The 20,303-nt window shown below is 40.3% G+C and overlaps 1 protein-coding gene across 3 annotated transcripts in view; it reads left to right on the top strand.

The window, feature by feature from the left end:
- PDE4B (phosphodiesterase 4B) overlaps positions 1 to 20,303 on the top strand; it is a 597,395-nt gene that overhangs the window by 484,871 nt on the left and 92,221 nt on the right. For all 3 annotated transcript variants that reach the window (XM_024249470.3, XM_054533468.2, XM_054533475.2), the window contains one exon: positions 4,392 to 4,441. In XM_024249470.3, coding sequence (XP_024105238.2) covers positions 4,392 to 4,441 — 50 coding nt within the window. The remainder of the gene's footprint in view (positions 1 to 4,391; positions 4,442 to 20,303) is intronic.

Below are 20,303 nucleotides of genomic sequence, written 5' to 3'. Positions count from 1 at the left end.
ATTGTCTGCTTGTGCTTTACCACCCAAAGGGTGGAAATCTCAAAGTTCCTGTTGAGGTGGTTTCCTTGCACCTTCATGAAATATCCCATTGAGGGATGCTTGATTGGACCTGTATTTCTTGGCTGCAAATTAAAACCTACACTTCCTTTGTCCCAGGAGTTAATTCTGAAAATATGGCTTTCATTTAGAGTTGTTAATTCAGATAAGCGTTCTTAAAGCACTTGCTGACTTTAAACAGACTGCTGGAGTAATCAGGTGCGCAAGTGAGTGTGCCCACCATTCAGCAGTCTGATAGCCAGGGGATGGAGCTGGGAGCAAAGAGGTGTCATTTATCAATCGACTTTGTCATCAACATTTGAATATCACCTGTGGCTATCAGGAAATAATGTAACTTCTTTGTGTTAATGTTCTTCCAAAGCATAATTTAATCAACATGTATGTAATCTTCAGGAAAGAACTAATAACCACTTAATTTTTTTAGTGTATATCTATCCAAAATGTCTTTTATTGCTGTATGTACTTTGGCATGTGAATTAAATTAACTGAGGATCATAAAATGTTGAGCGTTCAGAGCTGGAATGAACCTGGCCAAATTTCCTCAGATGAAGTGAAGCAATATATGTAAAACTCCTCACGCAGGACCTGGTACATTGTAAATCACCAGTAAATGTTAGTTGCTGCCTGCTCTTCTCAAGTGAGGAAGAAACTAAGAGGTCCCGTGAATTGCCCAAGGGCAACAGTGGGAAGGTGCCAGAGCCAGGATTAGGATTCCTGTCTTCTTAGTCACAGTCCAGTTCTCTCTCCACTGTGCTATTCAGGGCTGGAAAGTATGAACTGCCATGGCCATATTATCTTCCCTATTTATATCACCATCTTCAGCAATCAGCCACATAACTTCTTAGGATTCTTCCATAAGTTAGGGACTTTGGAAACTGAGCAACCAATACCACTTTCCTCTGGCACTCCTTACAATTTTCTGTCTGGCATTCTCACTCCCTACAAGCAATCATGTGGCTTGCAGAAGTCATTTATTCATTGAAAATGTATTGAGCCTCTTCTTTGCTCCAGGTCTCATGAATAATTGACAAACCAAATAAAGATGGTCCCTGCCTTTCCAAAGCTTCCACACAGAGATGCTAATCTGAATTGACAACTCTAAATAAAAGCCATATTTTCAAAATTAACTTCTGAGACAAAAGAATTTGTATAATATGTGTAATTTCCAAGAAGTCATTGAGAGAATTGGGCGCTGTGATTCGACATGCTATAAAGAAAGTAGAGATTTCTAACATTTGGGATCTCCTAGTTCAGTTTCTTCTTTCACAAAAGTCTTCTTTGGAACTCAGGAAAAGGTGCAAGATAAAATTATTAAAATGTATTATTAATCCAGTGCATATGTGTTAAGTACCTACATCATACCAAATATTATGCCAGATCCCTGTGTTACAGTTGTGCACAATGTTCAATCATTGCTTAAATTTCTCATAGATGAGTTGAAGAGAAAGAAAGGAAAATGGGAAATACAATACAGAATGAGCAATGCAATGGTTCAGTAAGCACAGGAAACTACAGAACACAGGTGAGGGCCACTCACAGAGGGAAGGCTCCTCTGAGGAGGTGATGCCTGAACAGAGTCCTAGGACATATGAAAGAGCTAGCCACATAAAGAGAAGAAAAGTATTCAACTGAGCAAAATGTGTGCAAAGGCACAGCAACAAAAGAGAGTGCTGTGTTCGAGGAATGGCAAGTGGCATATAGAACCAAGATTGCATGTGAAAAGGAAACCAGATAAAATAGTCATATAGAGTATTTGGTTCTCAAACCACTTTCACATCAACGGGTTATTCAATCCACATTCTATTAACATTTTGGAGTTCCTACTATTTGCCAGGCAAATTGGCAGGACCTGAAGAGTATGTAAGCAAAGGGATCAGAACCGGATCCTGCCATCAACAGGTCACAGATTACTAGTGGAGATAATATGTGCCAATATGGACTTAACATGAAGAAATGACCCTAAAAGTACAAGTAAAGCACCATGAGAGATTATAGAAACCATTCTTGGCTAAGAGGATGGCATCCTTTGGAGAAGGTTTGATGGGTAACTTAACCTTAAGTTAACCTTAACTTAACCTTTGATGGGTAGATTGTTTGATGTGGAGACAGCTTCCTTGACAGGGAAATGAATGGCCTGAATAATGGCAGGAAAGGGGCAGCACATATTCAAGGAAAAAGAAGTGAACAAGTTTGGCCTTGGCAAGTGTGAGTCAGCTCTGTCCCTCATTCATTCATTCTTCTATTCAATAAGTATTTACTGAATGCTTGTCATATGAAGGACCATCCTGGGTGCCAGGGATCAAGCGGTAAACAAGTTGTACCCTGCTCACATAATGTTTACATTTAATCTAGGGAACTATGTGTTGAACACTAACTAGACAGAGCCTATTTAAGCTATAATTTTAAAGTGCTACAAAAGAGAAGTACAGTATGCATGAGAGCGCAGAGCCAGTCAGTGGTCTGGCAATGAGGAATTATGAGAGAAAAGCTGGAAAAAGGATGTTGGGGCTAGAGAGCAAGGACTTTGAATGCCAGGCTAAGGATTTTGGAATTTAATCTCTTAATTTTCCTGAAAAACCACCCTCAGTATTAGTGCAGGTGTTATCAGCATACAGTATAGTGGAAAGAGCATGCACTTTGGGTTCAGAAAGACTTAGCTTTGAATTCTGGCTGTGCCAATTATAAATCATGTGTCAGTATGTTTCTTAACCTCTCTGAGCTTCAGTCTTCTTATCCTTAAAATGGGGTGATAATACTCCCAGTGGAAGCTAAGAAATACCTAGCGCAGCCTAGCAGAGAAAAGCAATCACTAGATAATAATTTCTCTTCTCTTGTCATATGTGAAAATTTCATACCACTGAGAGTTTAAAAGTACCCTGCCTAAGATCACCCAGCTAGTAAATTAATGGTAGATGTGGACCCTGTCTATAGACTACAGCTACTAGGTATGGGCACCTACAAGCTAGATTGTCCCTAAAGGACCAGAGATTAATTTAAAGCAGTAGAGAAACCTAGGGAAATAATTCTGTGGCCACACCAGTAGGAAGACTCTTCTTTAGCAACAACGATGCAGGCTGTTCTTTGTCATTTAGAATTTGGCTTCGTTCTTACACTTGCCTGTACATGAGAATGCAAAGAGAAGTGAAAAATACAGATTCCCAGGCCTTATCTCAGATATACTGAAATAGACTCTTCAGGGTTGGGAAAGGAAATTTAATAGCTCCCCAAATGAGTCTGATGCGTATCCATGTTTGAGAACCACTGGACTAGAGTCTCACTCTCTTGCTCATTGCAAATGTCCTGTTACTCCTTAGTGGAGCAGAGAATCCTTAATACCAGTGTTTCTGAAAATGTGGTCCTTAGACCAGCAGCATCAGCACCACTTGGGAACTTCTTATAAGGGCAAACTTTTAAGCCCATCCCAGGCCTACTGAATCAGCAACTCTGGGGATAGGGCCCAGCAGTGTGTCTGAATAAGACCTCCAGGTGATTCTGATGCACCCTAAAGTTTGAGAGCCCTGCTCAATAGTATTCCTGAGAAGTTCTCCAGCAATGCAGCAGGAAACAGGAGAGTCTGGTAGAAGTTCTGCAAAACATGAGAAGAATGGTAAGAGCAGTGAAATTGAAAGGTTTGGGGCAGAGAAAGGAAAAGAAACAAGAAAAAAGGAGAAGCCCCAGTACTATGAGAACATGGGTTTGCTTGTTTCATTTAACCCCTGACATCAGCAGGCTTGTTATGACGTAGAATGATGTCCCAGTTCCTCCATGTAAATTCTGTTCCCTAAGTAAAGCAAGCTGGATGACTGTTCCCAGTGGTTGTGTGACCTTGGCAAGTGACTTCACCTCTCTAGGTCTCAGTCTCCTGAGGTACAAAAATTAGGGGCCTGAAGTGATTGATCGCTAAGGGTTCCTCTGGCTATAACTTTTTACAGCACTGCCCAAAGGAATTGAGATTCACTCTGACATTTCGAGTGACGCCTGAGCAAGCGACTCCTTTTCTGAGGGCTTCTTGGAACAGCAAAACTTAAAACAGGGGGCTGGTTGGGGACCTGGAGTAAACAACTTCCTTCCTGGAGAGTCTGAGCATCCTGAGGCCCTTGAAGAAGGAAATTCCAGGCCATCTGGATGTAAGAGAATTGCAGTCCATCTGGATGTGAGAGAATTGCAGTCATCTACCCGGATTACAGGAGCCTGCCTTCTGGAGATAGCATTATGTCACTACATAGTTCATTATGACCTGGAAAAGTCCCCAGTAACCATGAGGGTGGGGTGTCAGGGGTGGAATGGGGAGTTTTGATACACAGACTCAGTCCTTCTTTTCTCTGTCTCCACAGGAGGTCCCCAGCTGCTAGTCAGCCTTCTGTCTCCAGAGTCAACCCACAAGGTAGGCCATGTCATAAGGTCTATCTCAATGTTTCAAGATAGAATAATAAACGTGCCTCTTATTCAGAACTGTTTTTTAGAACAATAGCGTTGTTTGTATATATTGTGGCTCTCAAAAGTATGTCTGTTGGTGACTTTTTTCTAAGGTACACTGGAGCATTACTTCACTCTATTAAAACCACATTAAAGGCCGTACTAAATAATTTGCCCATTGTATGTGCAGGCTTTCAGAACATGATAAACATGGGGTAATGCTGCTTCTTCCCCAAAGAGGAGCAGGAGACAGAGCTGTATTGACAGTGCAGCTTGACCTCAGCTTGCTGGCCCCAATAAACTCCAGGAGAGCTAACCTCAAAGACCTAAGGTGCTCCACGTTGGCCTGAGGGCCCCTGCGGATGTGTTAGTGGTTTCCCTCTTAATGTCAACTATAGATCCCACTTGAATCTACATCCTTTCCAGGTGTGAAACCAAAGGCTCTTTCCAAGTCACGAATCATTTCTTTTGGAGGGCATCCAACTTTGTTCCTCAACGGTGTTTTTTTTTTTGTTTTGTTTTTTGTTTTTTAAGAACCCAACCTCTCATCTTTCAGGACAGTGCATCCACTTTTCTTGGTGTGTTGAGAGCTGCAGAGAGGAAGGGCCACCTTGAAGGAACATCATGGAGTTCTGTTGAACTGAAATTCTTCTTCACACAAAATGCAACCAGTTCTATGATATTTGTTAAAATCCAAATAATGTTTTCTCCTAAATCTGTTCCCTACTATTGTTAGCAGTAGATTTGAGAAAAACCACAGGAGAAACAATTAAGATGAACTCACACTGAGATCACCTAACACCTGACACCTAACAATTCCTCACACGCTTTTCTATTTCCAGCAGCACTTCATACTTAAAATCTTTCTCACTTGGTTGTTGTGTTTTCTTTCTGGTATCCTGATCATAAGTATAACAGAAGTATTACAAAAGCTTAGCTTCTAAAAGAAGGGAACAAAAGCAGCAGATTCTATTGGCTCATTGGCTTCTGAAGTATTTGTGGTGCACGCTTTTTAAAATATTTTTATAAGAGAAAGATTGAGAACGAGAAAAAAAAGTGAAAGAAAGATATTAAGTAAAGGTGAGTTTACTCTAGAGCCCCGTAATATGAAATATAAAGAAGTAAGTAGTACTCTATGGACTTCAAAAACCTGGTGTGCTGCATGTACTATTTCCTTTAGAACTTTTATAAAAAGAAACAAAATAGGATGTTTTAACATATAACTCGTGTTACATACTTGGAGATCAAAGGAGGTAGTTTTGAAACTCCAATCATTTCATCATATTGGCCTACCAGTGAGGCAATATTGCTCACATTTCTGTTAGCCAAATTTACATCAATTTGATTATTTAGACTATGTTTTCTTTTTCTTGTAATAAATACTGACAAACATTAGGAGAATATGTGCAATTTATGGTTCTATAAATTAGCTCATTAACCAAAGATGTGGTTGGAAAGATCCTTTTGTGATTATTGGCACAGCAACTACAGCTTGACAACTAGGGATTCTTTTGATAAAGTCTTCTCAAACAATGGAGCAAAGAAATGACAGTACCACTCAGGCAATTTGTTTCTTTCCGTCTCTGTGGCAAACTACAAAAATCTTGGCTTTTCACTGGGAAGAGAATGTAGTGGTACCAATTATTACGTAATTATGGGTTTCAAAATCTCCTTAACGTTTAGCCACGGTTAGAAAAGGAAGGAGGAGACACACATCCCGTGTTTTGTTCTTATTATCAGCTTAAATAAGTCAGGCAGATTTTTCCTGTTATTTTAATATTTATCAGCGTATGACAAAGAGGTGCATTTAAATAGAAACTTTAAAGGGGAATGAAAAATAACTGGCTCAGAGCAAACAGAATTGAGAACTGGAGTGCTGCTTCAAAATATGATTTTTCGTGATAGTAAGATCAGGTTTTTATTTGTCAGTACTGAAGTTGAATTCATGTATTTCAATTGAAATCTAAGATAAAAGGTACAAGAAATCTACATCAATTTAAACAGATTTAGCAACAACCTAGTTTGCTCAGAAAGCCTGACTTAGATAACTCTATTCTTGTATTGGAGCAATTCAGACAGAGAGAGAGAAAGAGAGAGAGAACTACCAAATCTTAAAATGCTTTATTATTTTGAACATATAAATGAGAAAAAATGCAATTTATTTTAAAAGCTAATTGTCAGAAACCATGGTAAATTGGTACATTTACTTTTACAAATTGGTTATTAACTGAAATATTAAATGGATACATCAAAGGAAAGCTCTCCGTTTGAAATACCCCTCTTCGGCCAGGCATGGTGGCTCATGCCTATAATCCCAACACTTTGGGAGGCCAAGGTGGGCGGATCACGAGGTCAGGAGTTCAAGACCAGCCTGACCAATATGGTGAAACCCCATCTCTACTAAAACTACAAAAATTAGCTGGGTGTGGTGGCATGTGCCTGTCGTCCCACCTACTCGGGAGGCTGAGGCAGGAGAATCTCTTGAACCTGGGAGGCGGAGGTTGCAGTGAGCTGAGATCGCACCACTGTACTCAAGCCCAGGTGACAAAGCAAGACTCTGTCTCAAAAAAAAAAAAAAAAAAAAAAAAAATAGAAAGAAAAGAAAAGAAAGAAAGAAATACCAGAAATACCCTTCTTCTCACTATCCAACCAAGTTTCTTATCAGCTCTCATGGCTCAATGCAAATGTCCTTACTTTGCAAAGACATCTTATTTCTTTTTAAGTTGGCATAATTGCTCTTTTTTTGTGCTATGGCAACAATTTAATTCTCTGATGTACTTTAATTCAAGGCTTCTTGTAGGTCTCTCCCATTGGAGATAAAGCTCTTGAAGACAGGGACTGTGCCTTCTCTATCTTTTTATTACTCGTGGTGCTTTCGCATAGTTATTTTCACATAGTAAGAACACAGTAAGTGTTGAATTGACCGGGAAAACTACATAAAATTTGGGGACTTTATGTGAAGGAAAATACATATAAAATACACTTTTAATAATGAGCCAGTATTTTTATCTCTATTGCTATGAAAATTATTCAGATTGTATTTTTTCACTGTTAACGATTAGTTATTGCACTGAAGTTAATAGAAGTTTGAAGCACACTCATAACTGCTTATATATGTTAGTGTGTTCATATAGGTTTTGAACAAAAAGAGTGAAATCTAAGAAGTTGGCATTTAGCACTTTGAATAAGAAAGCCAGAGTAGAGCAATGGAGAATTTCAAGCCCAGAAAGAAAAATGAGGAAGCCATATGCTCCCAGGTTGAGGAGAAAGACGCAGTAAATCCTCCTGGGGGTGTCGAAAATGCCAATGTTGTAGTTTAATGAGCATCTGAATTTGTTTCACATTTTGCCTTTCACAAGCATAAATTCCAGGCTGTCCCTACATAGTGCTCAAGGATTGAAACAGAAAGGAAAAAATAGAAAAAGAAAGAAAACTCCAAAACAAGGCAGGAACTCGAATTCTGTCACCTGTACATATTCACAACAGAAAATTGAAGTAATTCTCAGGATTTCGGGTCCCAAAACTATTTGCAACAGGAAAATGGGGTGCATGCATACACGTGTGTGTGTGATAATTGCCCCCCTTTTTCCATTCCATCCTATCCTTTGCTCTTCAATAGTAATCACACATATGTCATGACAGTAAGAATTTACTGATAAGATAAATTATCAAGTGTTCACTGTCTTTACAAAATGATTTTTTGCTTTATTGAAGGATTGGAGAAGCATCCTTTTAGTGGCTAGCACATCTGAGTCATGTAAATGTGACTTGATGTAAAATAATATGTATCATGTATACAATATTTTAGCAGCCAACTTGACACATAAGGTGGGGTGCTTTCTACTAAGTTTCTTTTTCTAAAATTTATCAGTAAATTTACTAAGCAGGAACATTACCACTGGTAACAGATCAGATGTTATGAAAAACAACACAGAAGTCTATGGGTCACTGGAAATGACAGCAAACCATAGCACCAAGATGACTAGGGAATCACTTTGAGGACTTCAAGCCAGATTGCTGCAGATACTAATGATATCGAAGCCTGGATACCCATAGCCTTGATTTATGGTGGTTTTCAACACCAGTCAATTAGAATGCATTTCAAGAAAAGACTGTGTTCAGAGAAATCGTATGAGACAGTATAGGGCTTTCCAGTAAAGCCTGAAATAGGTTGGCCTATGTGAGAAACAGACTTAATTAAGGTTTTTCCAGTGCTCACGGAATGCATTTCTTTTAATATGTGTCTAGGCCATTCTGGGGAGGAATTGGCTTTTTACCAGTTGATAAAACAGAAGAAGAGGCTTTCTCCTTGGAAACCTATTTCTCCATACGGGTTCTGCCCATAGCTTTACTTGATTATGACTATCCTTCCGGAGGTTCATGTGGGTGTACCAGATGCAGGGTCTCTTCAAATAGTGGACAAAAGGGTCAGTGAGTTATCTTCGATTTTAAGGAATTCAGAAAGTCATGACATTGATTCCGTTCTCATTCTTTGCCAGAACTTTCAGGACCTGTGATGAGACAGGGTCTACATGTGCATGGGTAAAGGGCTCTCTGAGAACCACAGCAAGAGCCTGAGAGCGGTGCTGCGTCAGATGACTGGAAATGAGGCCCAGCATAAGCAGAACCTTTGCTTGGTTTCTACATTAAGCAAGAACTGTCAGGCAGGATTACAACACTTATGGACAAATAGGAATAAAATCAATCTTGTGACCAAAGGCTGTGACCAGTCATGATAAAGGAAGGATTAGAGGGAATTATAAGAAAAAAGAAAAAGGAAAGAAAAGAAATAAAAAAGAAAGGAAAAAGAAAAAGTCAGAAATATCAAACGATATTTTCTTCCTTATTCTGAATTCTGTGTGCTGAAGTATTGGAATAGTTGCCTTAATTACTCACTTTCAGTGTTTAGACAGCCTGCATATAAAATGATAGCAAAAATGCACCAGAAAAGCCCCAGTTATTTTGAGAATAATTTTCCAAATGGTTGTTTTGTAATAATTGCTTTTGTCTAAAATAACCCTCTTATGAAAGTTTACCCCAGAGCATCAACACTGAGCTGTTTGTATTGATTTGCAGTTATTTCATACGTATCTAAAATTAAGTATTGGTAGTCGCAAAAACGTTAATACCTCAGCTAAAGTGCAAACGTTAAAATGTTTCCCTTAAGCAGATATTGTCAAATATAACACCCTGCTTATTATAGTTATTTCACTAGTTCAAAATTAATTTGCAAATTTAGCATAAATATTTCTTCTCTTTGAATGAAAACGATGAGACCTCATCTAAGTTCTCACTAGCTGCCTGAACAGTTGAGTCCATTCCATGTTGACTCCACTTCACGTTTTTGTACTGCTGAGAAACACCATCCACCCACCCTCCCCTTGAAAGTTGGAATCATGCATGTTAGTAAGTATTTCAGTTATGCTATTGACGTCAATGGAGTCATTAAATAGATTGCTGGCCCTCCCAGAGGCAAATCGCTGCCAGGGACCTAGATACAGACACGTTTTTTACAAAGACAACCATCAGGTTTTGCTATAGCAGTAAGCCAGAGAAAGGGAAAAGTTTATACTGTAGCAGATCTATCTCCAAACACAGTTTCTTTCTTTCTTTTGCATTTTAGTTCCGGCCTTTCTTTCTCTTTGGTTACAGTACGCTCAAGCAGATACCCAGATACTGTTGCCTGAATGTTTTGTGTGCAAAAGCATCTCCTGTAATTGAGACCATGAAGGGAGGTACCCCACTTTTAAAAATGAGTCTCACCTTTTGCTCTATACAGCCTATCTTGATGTTGAGTTGGTTGCATAAATTATCTAGGCAAATCACTATTGTCTGCCAGTAAGGTCGTATTTGATATGTAGTTCCCTGAATAAACAGTCTCCTCCAAACACACACACACTTTTGTCCTTTCTGCCATCCCTGCGTGGCATGTCGCTGCATCCCCTCATCTATGAATCAACCTTTTTGCAGCTAGCACTGGGCTGTAGCATCGGGGATCTGCAGCAAAGGGTGGAGGAGGAAGCTGGGAAGAAAGCTTCACTTCTCTCAGCTGCCTCATCTGCAGCGCTCCCACAGGAGGCTGTCCACGTGCCTGTGTCCTCCCAAACCCTAGCTGCTGCCTGCCTGGAGCCTGGTCATGCAGCTCCAAGGCGTGGCAGGCAGAGCTCTTTAGGAAACATGTGCCTCTTTTTGGGCATTCTTGACAGCTCTATTTACCTGCATAGCCCCAGGAGTCAGAGCCAGAGATTCGCCTCACACATCTGGACTCTTCCACTTCCAGGATCGAAGTTAGGGAGACATCTTGAGCAGACAGATTTCTTCAAATCTGGTTGTCAGAATCTATCCCATTGGTTTTAGAACCCATTTCTCTCTTCAGTCCTGTACCTTCACTCCCTGGAGACCCCCAACCCCCATTACTTACCGGTAAGTTTGTATATAAATGCCAGACATCTGACTACCTCTGGTAACCCCTTTTGGTTCATCTGGAGACCCAAATTCATTCCCCTACACAACTGTCCCTTTTTCTGTCTTTCTGACTTGGAGTAGCATCTTCATCATCCACCCTTTTATCTCCCTCTTCACCTACCACAGCCAACTCCTTTAGTCTTTTTCTCTAATCTTTCTTTTTCCTTTTCTCCCCCACTTCCTCTGCCTTTGTTTATTGTTCCATCATCCTGTACCTAAAGCATTGTGGTGGTCCTCCAACTTGTTATTATTGTCCTCATTCTTTCCCCACTCCAAACCAGCTTCCATTCTGGTACTAGAATTATTATTATTATTTTTTTCTTGGAGGGACAGAGTCTCACTCTGTCACCAGGCTGGAGTGCAATGGCGCGATCTTGGCTCACGCAACCTCAGCCTCCCAGGTTCAAGTGATTTTCCTGCCTCAGCCTCCCATGTAACTGGGACTACAGGACCCTGCCACCATGCCTAGCTAATTTTTTGTGTTTTTAGTAGAGACAGGGTTTCACCATGTTGGCCAAGATGGTCTCAATCTCTTGACCTTGTGATCCGCCCACCTCAGCCTCCCAAAGTAGAACTATTCTTATAAACTATTATTATAAACTATTCTTACATTATTTTCTTTTTAAGCTATACTTTGCCTTCAAGATAAGACCTAAACATCTCACCAGGCATGCAAAAACCTTTAGAATTTTGCTCTCTCTCTTTGTCCTCATCTCCCACTTTACACTGCCACCCCCATGCACAACTGATGGCTGAAGTGCACTGAATATACATCCCTGAAATACACTAGGATCTTCTTGCTTTCCTGCTTTCATATATGCTGTTTCTTCTACTTGGTTGCCTTTTCTCCAAAATATCATTTACATATTCAGCTCAGGGATTATTTTTCACATTGTCATTGTGAACAAATTCTATATATCATCTGATTCTTGGATTCAGGATTAAAATAAATATATAGTCCCAATTCAGGGCCTGGGCCCTGATATATACTATGTGCATGGGAAATACTACTTCCTTTACCCATTTCCATCTGGAAAGTGCATTTTAACCCTTCGTCTTCTTGATATACCTCCTGCAACTCACCCAAAATTACTGTTAATTATTATCTCAAAATCTTCTGTTATTACTCTTGTCATACTGTATTGTAATTATTTCATTTTTTTCCCATTCTAAACTAAAAGCATCCCAAGTTCAAACACTAATCCTCTTTTTCTATATCCTCAATTTATAGTATAAAGCCTGGGACATAGTAAATGCTCAATAAATGTTTATGGACTGAACAAATAGGGATGAAATAATGCCCATGCCTGAACCAGATAAGATTAGAAAGGAAGTGAGGCTCATGTTCAGCTTTGTTAAGGCTTACTGAAATATCTGCTAGCTCTCAGGACATGTGCATAGTGCTGACATCCCTTGCTAATCTTGACAACGTGTGACTTTCAAGGCACTTGAAGTGAACTCTTTGTTATCCATTACTTCAGGAAGAAGTGGCAGTGTTAAAAGAAATGGAAGAAAATTAAACAACTAAATGAATTTTTATCATACTATATTGTTCTCTTAGTGCCTGGCATTGTGCTTGCCACAAAGTAGGCACTCAAGTAGCATATTGAATGGAATTGGTTTGAGAACCCAGTTAATCCTTCAGAGAAGTTACTTCCCTGAGACTCACTTTTCGTGTCTGAAAAATGGGCATTTTTGTTTTTTTGAGATAGAGTTTCACTCTTGTTGCCCAGGCTAGAGTGCAATGGTACAATCTCAGCTCACTGCAACCTCTGCCTCTCAGGTTCAAGTGAGTCTCCTGCCTCAGCCTCCCAAGTAGCTGGGATTACAGGTATGTGTCACAACACCCAGCTAATTTTTTTATATATATATTTTTAGTAGAGACGGAGTTTCACCATGTTGGTCAGGCTGGTCTCAAACTCCTGATCTCAGGTGATCCACCCTCCTTGGCCTCCCAAAGTGCTGGGATTACAGGCATGAGCCACTGCGCCCGGCTGAAAATGGGCATTTTAATATTCTATATGTTAAGATTGTTGTGAGGGCTAAACGAGAAAAGCTTTATATAGTGATTAAGAGTGAAGACTCTGGAGTCAGACTGCCTCTTTCAAATTCCAGCCACACCACTTTGTGACCTTGGGACAAATTGCTTGACCTCTCTATGTCCTAATTGCCTCATCTCCAAAATTAGGATGGAAATTGTGTGTTTTGGTTGTAAGGATTAAATATGTTAACATGTATAAAGCATGTAGAAAGCCCCAGTGTTAGTATTGGTGTTATTAGTGTTATATAACATGCCTCAGATAGTACTCAGCACATAGCAAGCCACCAATATGTGGTAGCTAAGATCCCAGCCTTCTGGTATCAGTAGGGAACCACAACAGAAAGCCCTGTTGAGATCTTTCTAGAAGGTTCTGGTCTACTTTGCTTCCATAATAATACAATCCGAAGGGATTAATTTTTGAAGTTTAAGACTTTTTTTCCTCCCGAGACTATAGAAATCTGGTTATATAGAAATAGTTTTAGAGCTGAAGGTAGGGTTCTCCAGCTCATACACGGGAAAGCTGAGAAGTCAGGAGGAAGAATGGAGCTGATACCAAATATAAAGGGACACCCCTAAATACAGCTTTTTCTCTTAAAAGCAGAGTGCAAAAAAAGATTGTCAAATTATTTAGGACTTCTGGTAAACCAAATCTTAGTTAACTGAGAGCCCCGTCTTGCATAAGCCTGAAAGGTTGCCACTTTATGTGATAGCATAATTACAGCTTGTACAGCACATCAAAGTTGTATTGAAATACATGTTTCAGGGTTGGCACACACCTATTCAGTCATAGGTGTTACAACCCAGGAAGCTTAGCAGGGAGTAGCAGTAGGAGCTGGTGCAGAGCCTCCCTTTGCAAAGAAGACAAAACCCACTAGCAGAGTCCACAGGAAGGGAAGAGGATTGGCCCTTTTGGAAAAACTTTACACCCTCTCCAATTACTGCTGAGAAGAAAAAAGCAACCTCATACCCATCTTAACCCCTTCTCCTCTCTTTATTGGAAGGGAGGGAGATAAAAAAAGGAGGTTGGAGTTAGCCTAGAGAAGAATGAATATGGAAGTTTGCTAGGAGACAAGGAAGGAAGAGGACCACCGAAGTTCCTTTTTCTGCCTCCTGCTTCTCCAAGAGGGTATGATCCTGGGGGCAGGGTGAATTCTGCTTGCTTGCTTCTGATCAGCCCTGAGCCAGCACATTATAAAGTTGCCTCCAGAACTGTTCTCGGAAGCCAGGAGCATTTCAGGGAACAGTCTTTCACCCAAGAGGAGGGAAACAAAGCAGGGACTGTCCCCTTAAAATAGAGAACAGGCAACAGAACTCACTGGATCTTTTTCTTGGTTTATTGTCTTGACTGCCTCCCAGCCAGAGCTGTTGACAAGTACCAAAAGTGACCCCTTGGAGTTTTCTGTATTTTTCCTACCCCCTTTCTGGCTGTGTCCACAGAGTAAGCTGGGACCATGGCGATTATCCAGCTTATTTGAATCTTAGAGGCAGCCAGGTCAGATAATGCTATTTTCTCTCTGCCCCCTCAGTTGTATTTGGGGCTTCAAATTTCTAGGGTCTAGTCTGGCTGGTACTGCTGGTCTAATAAACTAGATAATGTCCAAAGCCCACATGTGTGCCTCTGATTTCAGGAAAGGTAAGGAGCTAGTGCTTATTCCATTTCTGGTATGTGCCAGGCACAGTGCTAGCCCCTTTGAATATATCACCTCACCTAATTCTGCAAACTAAACTTCTGTGCATATATTATTGCCCCTATTTCACATATTTGGAAAAAGAAGATTCAGGAAGTATATGGGGCTTACTCAAGACCACAAAGTGAGTGATAGAATCAGAACTGAAAGCTAGATCTGTATTTCTTGAAAACCCATGCTCTTTCCTCTACAGTCTAAACCACACTGTCTCTGCCTCCATCCCACTGTAAACCTCAGATGTTACAGCTTATCAAGAAGGGGATGGGGAAAATGTTATAGCAAGAAAGTGAAGTGACTGGACTACCAACAACCTTAATAATTATTACATACTAGAGGACTTTCTTTAATTTCTTTCTCATCTATCCATTTTATTGTAAGTAGTAAGCAAAGGTGTAAGTCTTGAGAGAAATACATATCACATGTCCATTATTCATTCATTAATGTATTTAATAAACATGTGTTAAATTCATACTGTATACAAGGCACTGTGTTAGCCACTGAGGATGCTGTGATGAAGAGAACGCATTCAGACCCTGATCTCATAGATCTTATGGCCCAGGAAATAATGCATGAATAAATTCATGACTATACACTTGATAATTGTAATGAAGGAAAGTACAGAATGCTATGATATTGGCTCACTTTTTCACCTGTAAAAATGGGAATAATACTAGTACTTACTATTAGGGTTGTGGTAATATCTAAATGCGTTATTTTACGTAAAGCATTTAGAACACTGCCTGGCACCCAGTATTATTTACTGTTTTACTATTATGATCATTAGTTTTATCATTATTTATCATTATCATCATTATCATTAGTCTAGTGTTATTATTGTTATCATTCTGGGGACTAAAGGAAATTAGAAGATAGGAAAGAACTCTATAAATAAATGACTTTAAACTGGAGTCCTGAACACTGAGGAGCTGGGGTAGATCGAGGGGCAGTGGTCCTGAGAGAGTAACCAACACGTCAGAGGTGCCACAGCCAGAGACCTGGGCAGTTTGAACAGTAGTAAGGGACGCAACCACAGAGACTGAGAGATGCCAGGTTAAGCAGAACATTTGTAAGTCATGGTAGACATGTAGATTTTACTGTAAATTCAGTTGGGAGCCATTAAAAGATTTTGAGAAACAGATTGACATGATCTGATATGCATTTTATTTATTTTATTTTATTTTATTATTTATTTATTTATTTTTTGTTTTTGAGACAGAGTCTGCCTCTGTTGTCCAGGCTGGAGTGCAGTGGCACGATCTCAGCTCACCACAACCTCCACCTTGTGGGTTCAACCGATTCTCCTGCCTCAGCCTCCCAAGTAGTTGGGGCTACAGGCGTGCGCCACCACGCCAGGCTAATTTTTGTATTTTTAGTAGAGATGGGGTTTCACTATGTTGGCCAGGCTGGTCTCCAACTCCTGACCTCGTGATCTGCATGCCTCGGCCTCCTAAAGTGCTGGGATTACAGGCATGAGCCACCACGCCCGGCCTGATATGCATTTTAAATACACAACTTCTCTTTGAGCCCCAAGTCTGGGTTACTGACATCTCCTGCGTGCTCCCAGTACCTGTATTTTCTCTGTCATAATACTCAGCTCCTGCCCCTTCCATGTACCTCCTGGTTAAGAAGACAGGCTTTGCAGCTAGGCTGCCTGCACTTAGTTCTAGTTCAATACCTTTCTTTCTCTGTATGATTGCAGAGAAGTAATTCAACATCCCTGGGTCTTGATTTTCTTACATGTTTAATGGGGATAATAATAGAACCTTCTGCATAGAATTGTTTTAAGAGCAAAATTAAAACACTTAGAACAGTGGCTGGCACACGTGAAGCACTAAATAAATATTAGTTGTTTTTAATATATTGTAACTGCCTATTTTCTTGACTGTTTATACACTAGACTGTATGCTTAGTTCCTGGCACAAGGCAGGTGTTCAAAAATATTTACTGAAAAAAGAATGAACAAGGAAAGAGAGGTAGTGCAATAAATTGTAACTAAAAGAAGAGAAGATTGCTGTCCTATTCATGGGAAAATAGGCTTTCTTGAAACTGGGGTATATTCTGATAAGGAGGAGCCTGCTTATGGGGCCAGAGAAACTGAATGACTTTGCAGCTGCCCAGCTGCTACAGCTTTGGGGAACTTGAAATAACATCCGTGGGACAAAAATTTGTTTCAGAATCTGTGATGCCAATCTGGACTGCCATCTGCACAAAAAGAAAATGGGGCTCATGAAAGAGCTTTTTCATTCTCTTGGGCTATGTGACTATCTCTCTGGAAAGCAAACGCAAGGCTAAACCTCCGGAGTTCTCCATTTGCTGCCTTTGGAAGGACAGTCTCACCAAAAGAGCCAGTCATCCTACTAAGAACATAACACTATGACTTCCTTTTCATCCCTGCATTGCTAATAGGGCCTCAAAGGAACAAGGGCTCAGTTCTGTGAAGTAAACACACACCTTTAGTGTAGTGAATAAAGACTGGAAGAAGCTTTTCACATATTTGTAAGCTCGGAAGTCTTGTAGGCATTGAGTAGCAACAGCTCCTTTATTGCTTCATGCAGCTGCACGGGGTACCTGCCCGGACAAACAATGAATCCTTCAGCTCTCTGAATGTTCCAGTTCTGTGCCGTGTGTGTGTGTGTGTGTATGTGTGTGTGTGTGTATGTGTGTGTGTGTGGTGTGTGTGCATGCATACGTGCATGTGTGCTGGTTTGTTACTTTTATATCCCAGGGGAAAATAAGGGTTCTTTGCATGTTTTTTGTCAACACAATGGGTCTCTGTTCTCACTGACCTGGTTTTCCTTTATTCCTTCCCTCTCATCACAAGTTTAGGCAGTCTGGCTTTCTTCATCCACAGAGTAAGGCCTTCCCCTGATTTACCCCTCTCTGCATGCTCTTCACATTTCCAAACCATTTTCCATATAGGCCTCTTAAATCTAATTTAAATACTTCCCTCTGGAAAGCCTCAAACGATGAGTCCTGCCTAATTTCTCCCTCCTGTACATGTCCTATGTTGCTTTCTAAAAGCATCATAGCTCTTTATGTCATGGGCATAAGTTCTTCCTTCATTATTTGTCAGGTGTGTGTGCACTCCTTAAGCTAAAATTTTATATTATGGCATCTCACTGAGCCAAGGGGAAGGAGAGGTACTTGTGTGAATAAGACCTAGACTCTGATTGTGAGTTTAAACCATTTGGAAATAAGAAATAAGATACATTACTTGAGGCCAGGAGTTCAAGACCAGCCTGGCCAACATAGTGAAATCCCATCTCTACTAAAAATACAAAAAATTAGCCAGATGTGGTGGCATGCTCCTGTAATCCCAGCTGCTCAGGAGGCTGAGGCAAGAGAATTGCTTGAACCCTGGAGGCTGAGATTGCAGTAAGCCAGGATTGCACCACTGCACTCCAGAGTGAGACTCTGTCTCAAAAAAAAAAGTAAGATACATGAAGATAAGGACTGTGTCAGTCATGGTCCTCTACAGAAACAGAATCAGCAGTAGGACAATATTCACTTTAAGAATTTGGCTCATGCAATTATAGTGGTTGACAAGCTTGAAATCTATAGAGCAGACAGTAAATTCAGGCAGTAATTAATGCTGCAGTCTTGAGGCACAATATGTTGTTTTCCAGGAAGCCTCAGTTTCTGCTCACAACTGACTGCACAAGGCCCACCAACATCATCGGGGGTAATCTCCTTTACTTTAAGTCTATTGATTGTAGATGTTAACCACATCTACAAAATACCTTTCACAGCCAACACCCAGATCAATATTGATTAAATAACTGGGTACTATAGACTAGCCAAGTCGGCACATACAACTAATTATCAAGGACCCATCAACCAACAACCCCAAACACCTGTCTTTGGAATTAGACTGGAATTATGCCTAGCGCTTCTACAAACAAGATGTATAAAATCCAGGACAATAAAAATTTTTGTATTATTTCTGATTGAGTCTTCACTTCAAAACAAAATAAAATAATCATTCATCCTAGCTCACAGAATTGTTTTGAAAACCAAATGATAGTTCGAAAGACCAGAAGTGCAAGCTATTGCTACTTTGAACACCTTGACAGTGCACAAGTAGTGGCAGGACACCTGTTAAATATTGGTGGCCACACAAACACATCACCATTCTCTCTACTGAGCAGACATGAGAGAAGAGAAAATCTTGCGCTTTTGCTTTACATGAATGTCAATCAATTTGTGCCTAGTATCTGGAACACACAACTGATTATCTTAAACTCAATGGAGAGAAATATCTTTAAAAGAAGTTAATTTGGGCCAGAAATATCTCAGGGGAGGTAGAAGTGAGGTGGGAGCATTCTTTATGTATATTTCCACAGAGTTGAGTATGAAACTTTATTCTCTGTAAAAACAAATTGGAAATTTGAATGTCAATCCAATTTGCCAGGTTATCCTTGAGACGCCCTTCCTTCTCACACCTGGATATTAAAACTTATCTCCATTTCCCCGTGAGTCTTGTATTCCTGTCACTAAGAATGCCTCCAGCCTCTTTGCAGAGCACATTGGCACCAGGCCCCCTTCTAAAGCCACAATGCCGAAGTTCTGATTGCACCTCCGTATTCCTATGTTTCCAGTAAGTCTTTTAAAGGCATTTGGCTCCTGCCTCTGGTCTTGAATATTTTAAGCCTATTGAGTTTAGAATCTAGAGAAAATAGCAGATTAAATGTAGCTCAGGAACAAGAGGGTGTTGTCTGGAGAAAGCTGAGAGTGACTGGCACAGCAGATGTAAACATCGTCACCAGGGTGTACATAGCTTTAACTCAGGTACCTGCATGGGTATCACAGGCAGCATGGCACAGATAGTTCACAGGCCTGGGTATCTATGCTTATAGACTGGCCTTCCAAGTGCAGTTTCCTGCTCACTCTTATTTATCTTCTGATAAAGAATTGCTCCCAGCAAATTACTAAACTAAACCTATTGCTGATACTTTTACTCCAGTTGTAAAAACACATTACTCTCTCTGCTTCTGCAGAAGTGGAACATGCTTCTACAATTCCCTTTTCTAAATTAGTTGATGGATTACTTATTGCCCCACTCCTCAAGTTTCTGTGGAGGGGATTCCATCTAATCTTTAACAGGGAACAGTTTTTGGGAAATATTCCCTTTTCTCCCTTCTGTGCTGCCAGAGCAGAGGGCAAAGACAAGTAACAGTGAGTGGGAATTATAGGAGAGGTTTTTGCCTCAGTGAGCCTTTTAACCCATTAGAGATCTGGAAGAAAATGGAGTGGGTTTCTCTGGGAAGTGATTTGTTCTGCATTCCCTTGCTAGAAGATCACTTGCCTAGACATAATGTAGGAAGTTTAACATGGGTTTTCCTCATTCGGAAGAAGGGTGGATTCAATCACTTCTGAGATTTTTCTTGTGTTAGGAGCGTATATGATGGAACTGTGGTTTGGTAAATCAGTTTCAGTTCTACACTGCCCCTAAAGTATTTTGCTTGTTTTCAAAGGTCTCTCCATAAGGCATTTGTTTCAAATACAAGGCATGGGGGAGGAGGTGTTATCACAATATCAAACCCCTGCTAAGTATCAGATTTTCTATTAGGTACTCTGCAAAGGAGATCTGTTTTTATCCTCAACAACCTTCTATTAAGTCAATATCATTATCCCAT

The sequence above is a fragment of the Pongo abelii genome, chromosome 1, assembly GCF_028885655.2.
Source record: "Pongo abelii isolate AG06213 chromosome 1, NHGRI_mPonAbe1-v2.0_pri, whole genome shotgun sequence".
Taxonomy (NCBI): domain Eukaryota; kingdom Metazoa; phylum Chordata; class Mammalia; order Primates; family Hominidae; genus Pongo; species Pongo abelii.
This window is presented reverse-complemented; position numbering and strand designations above follow the sequence as displayed.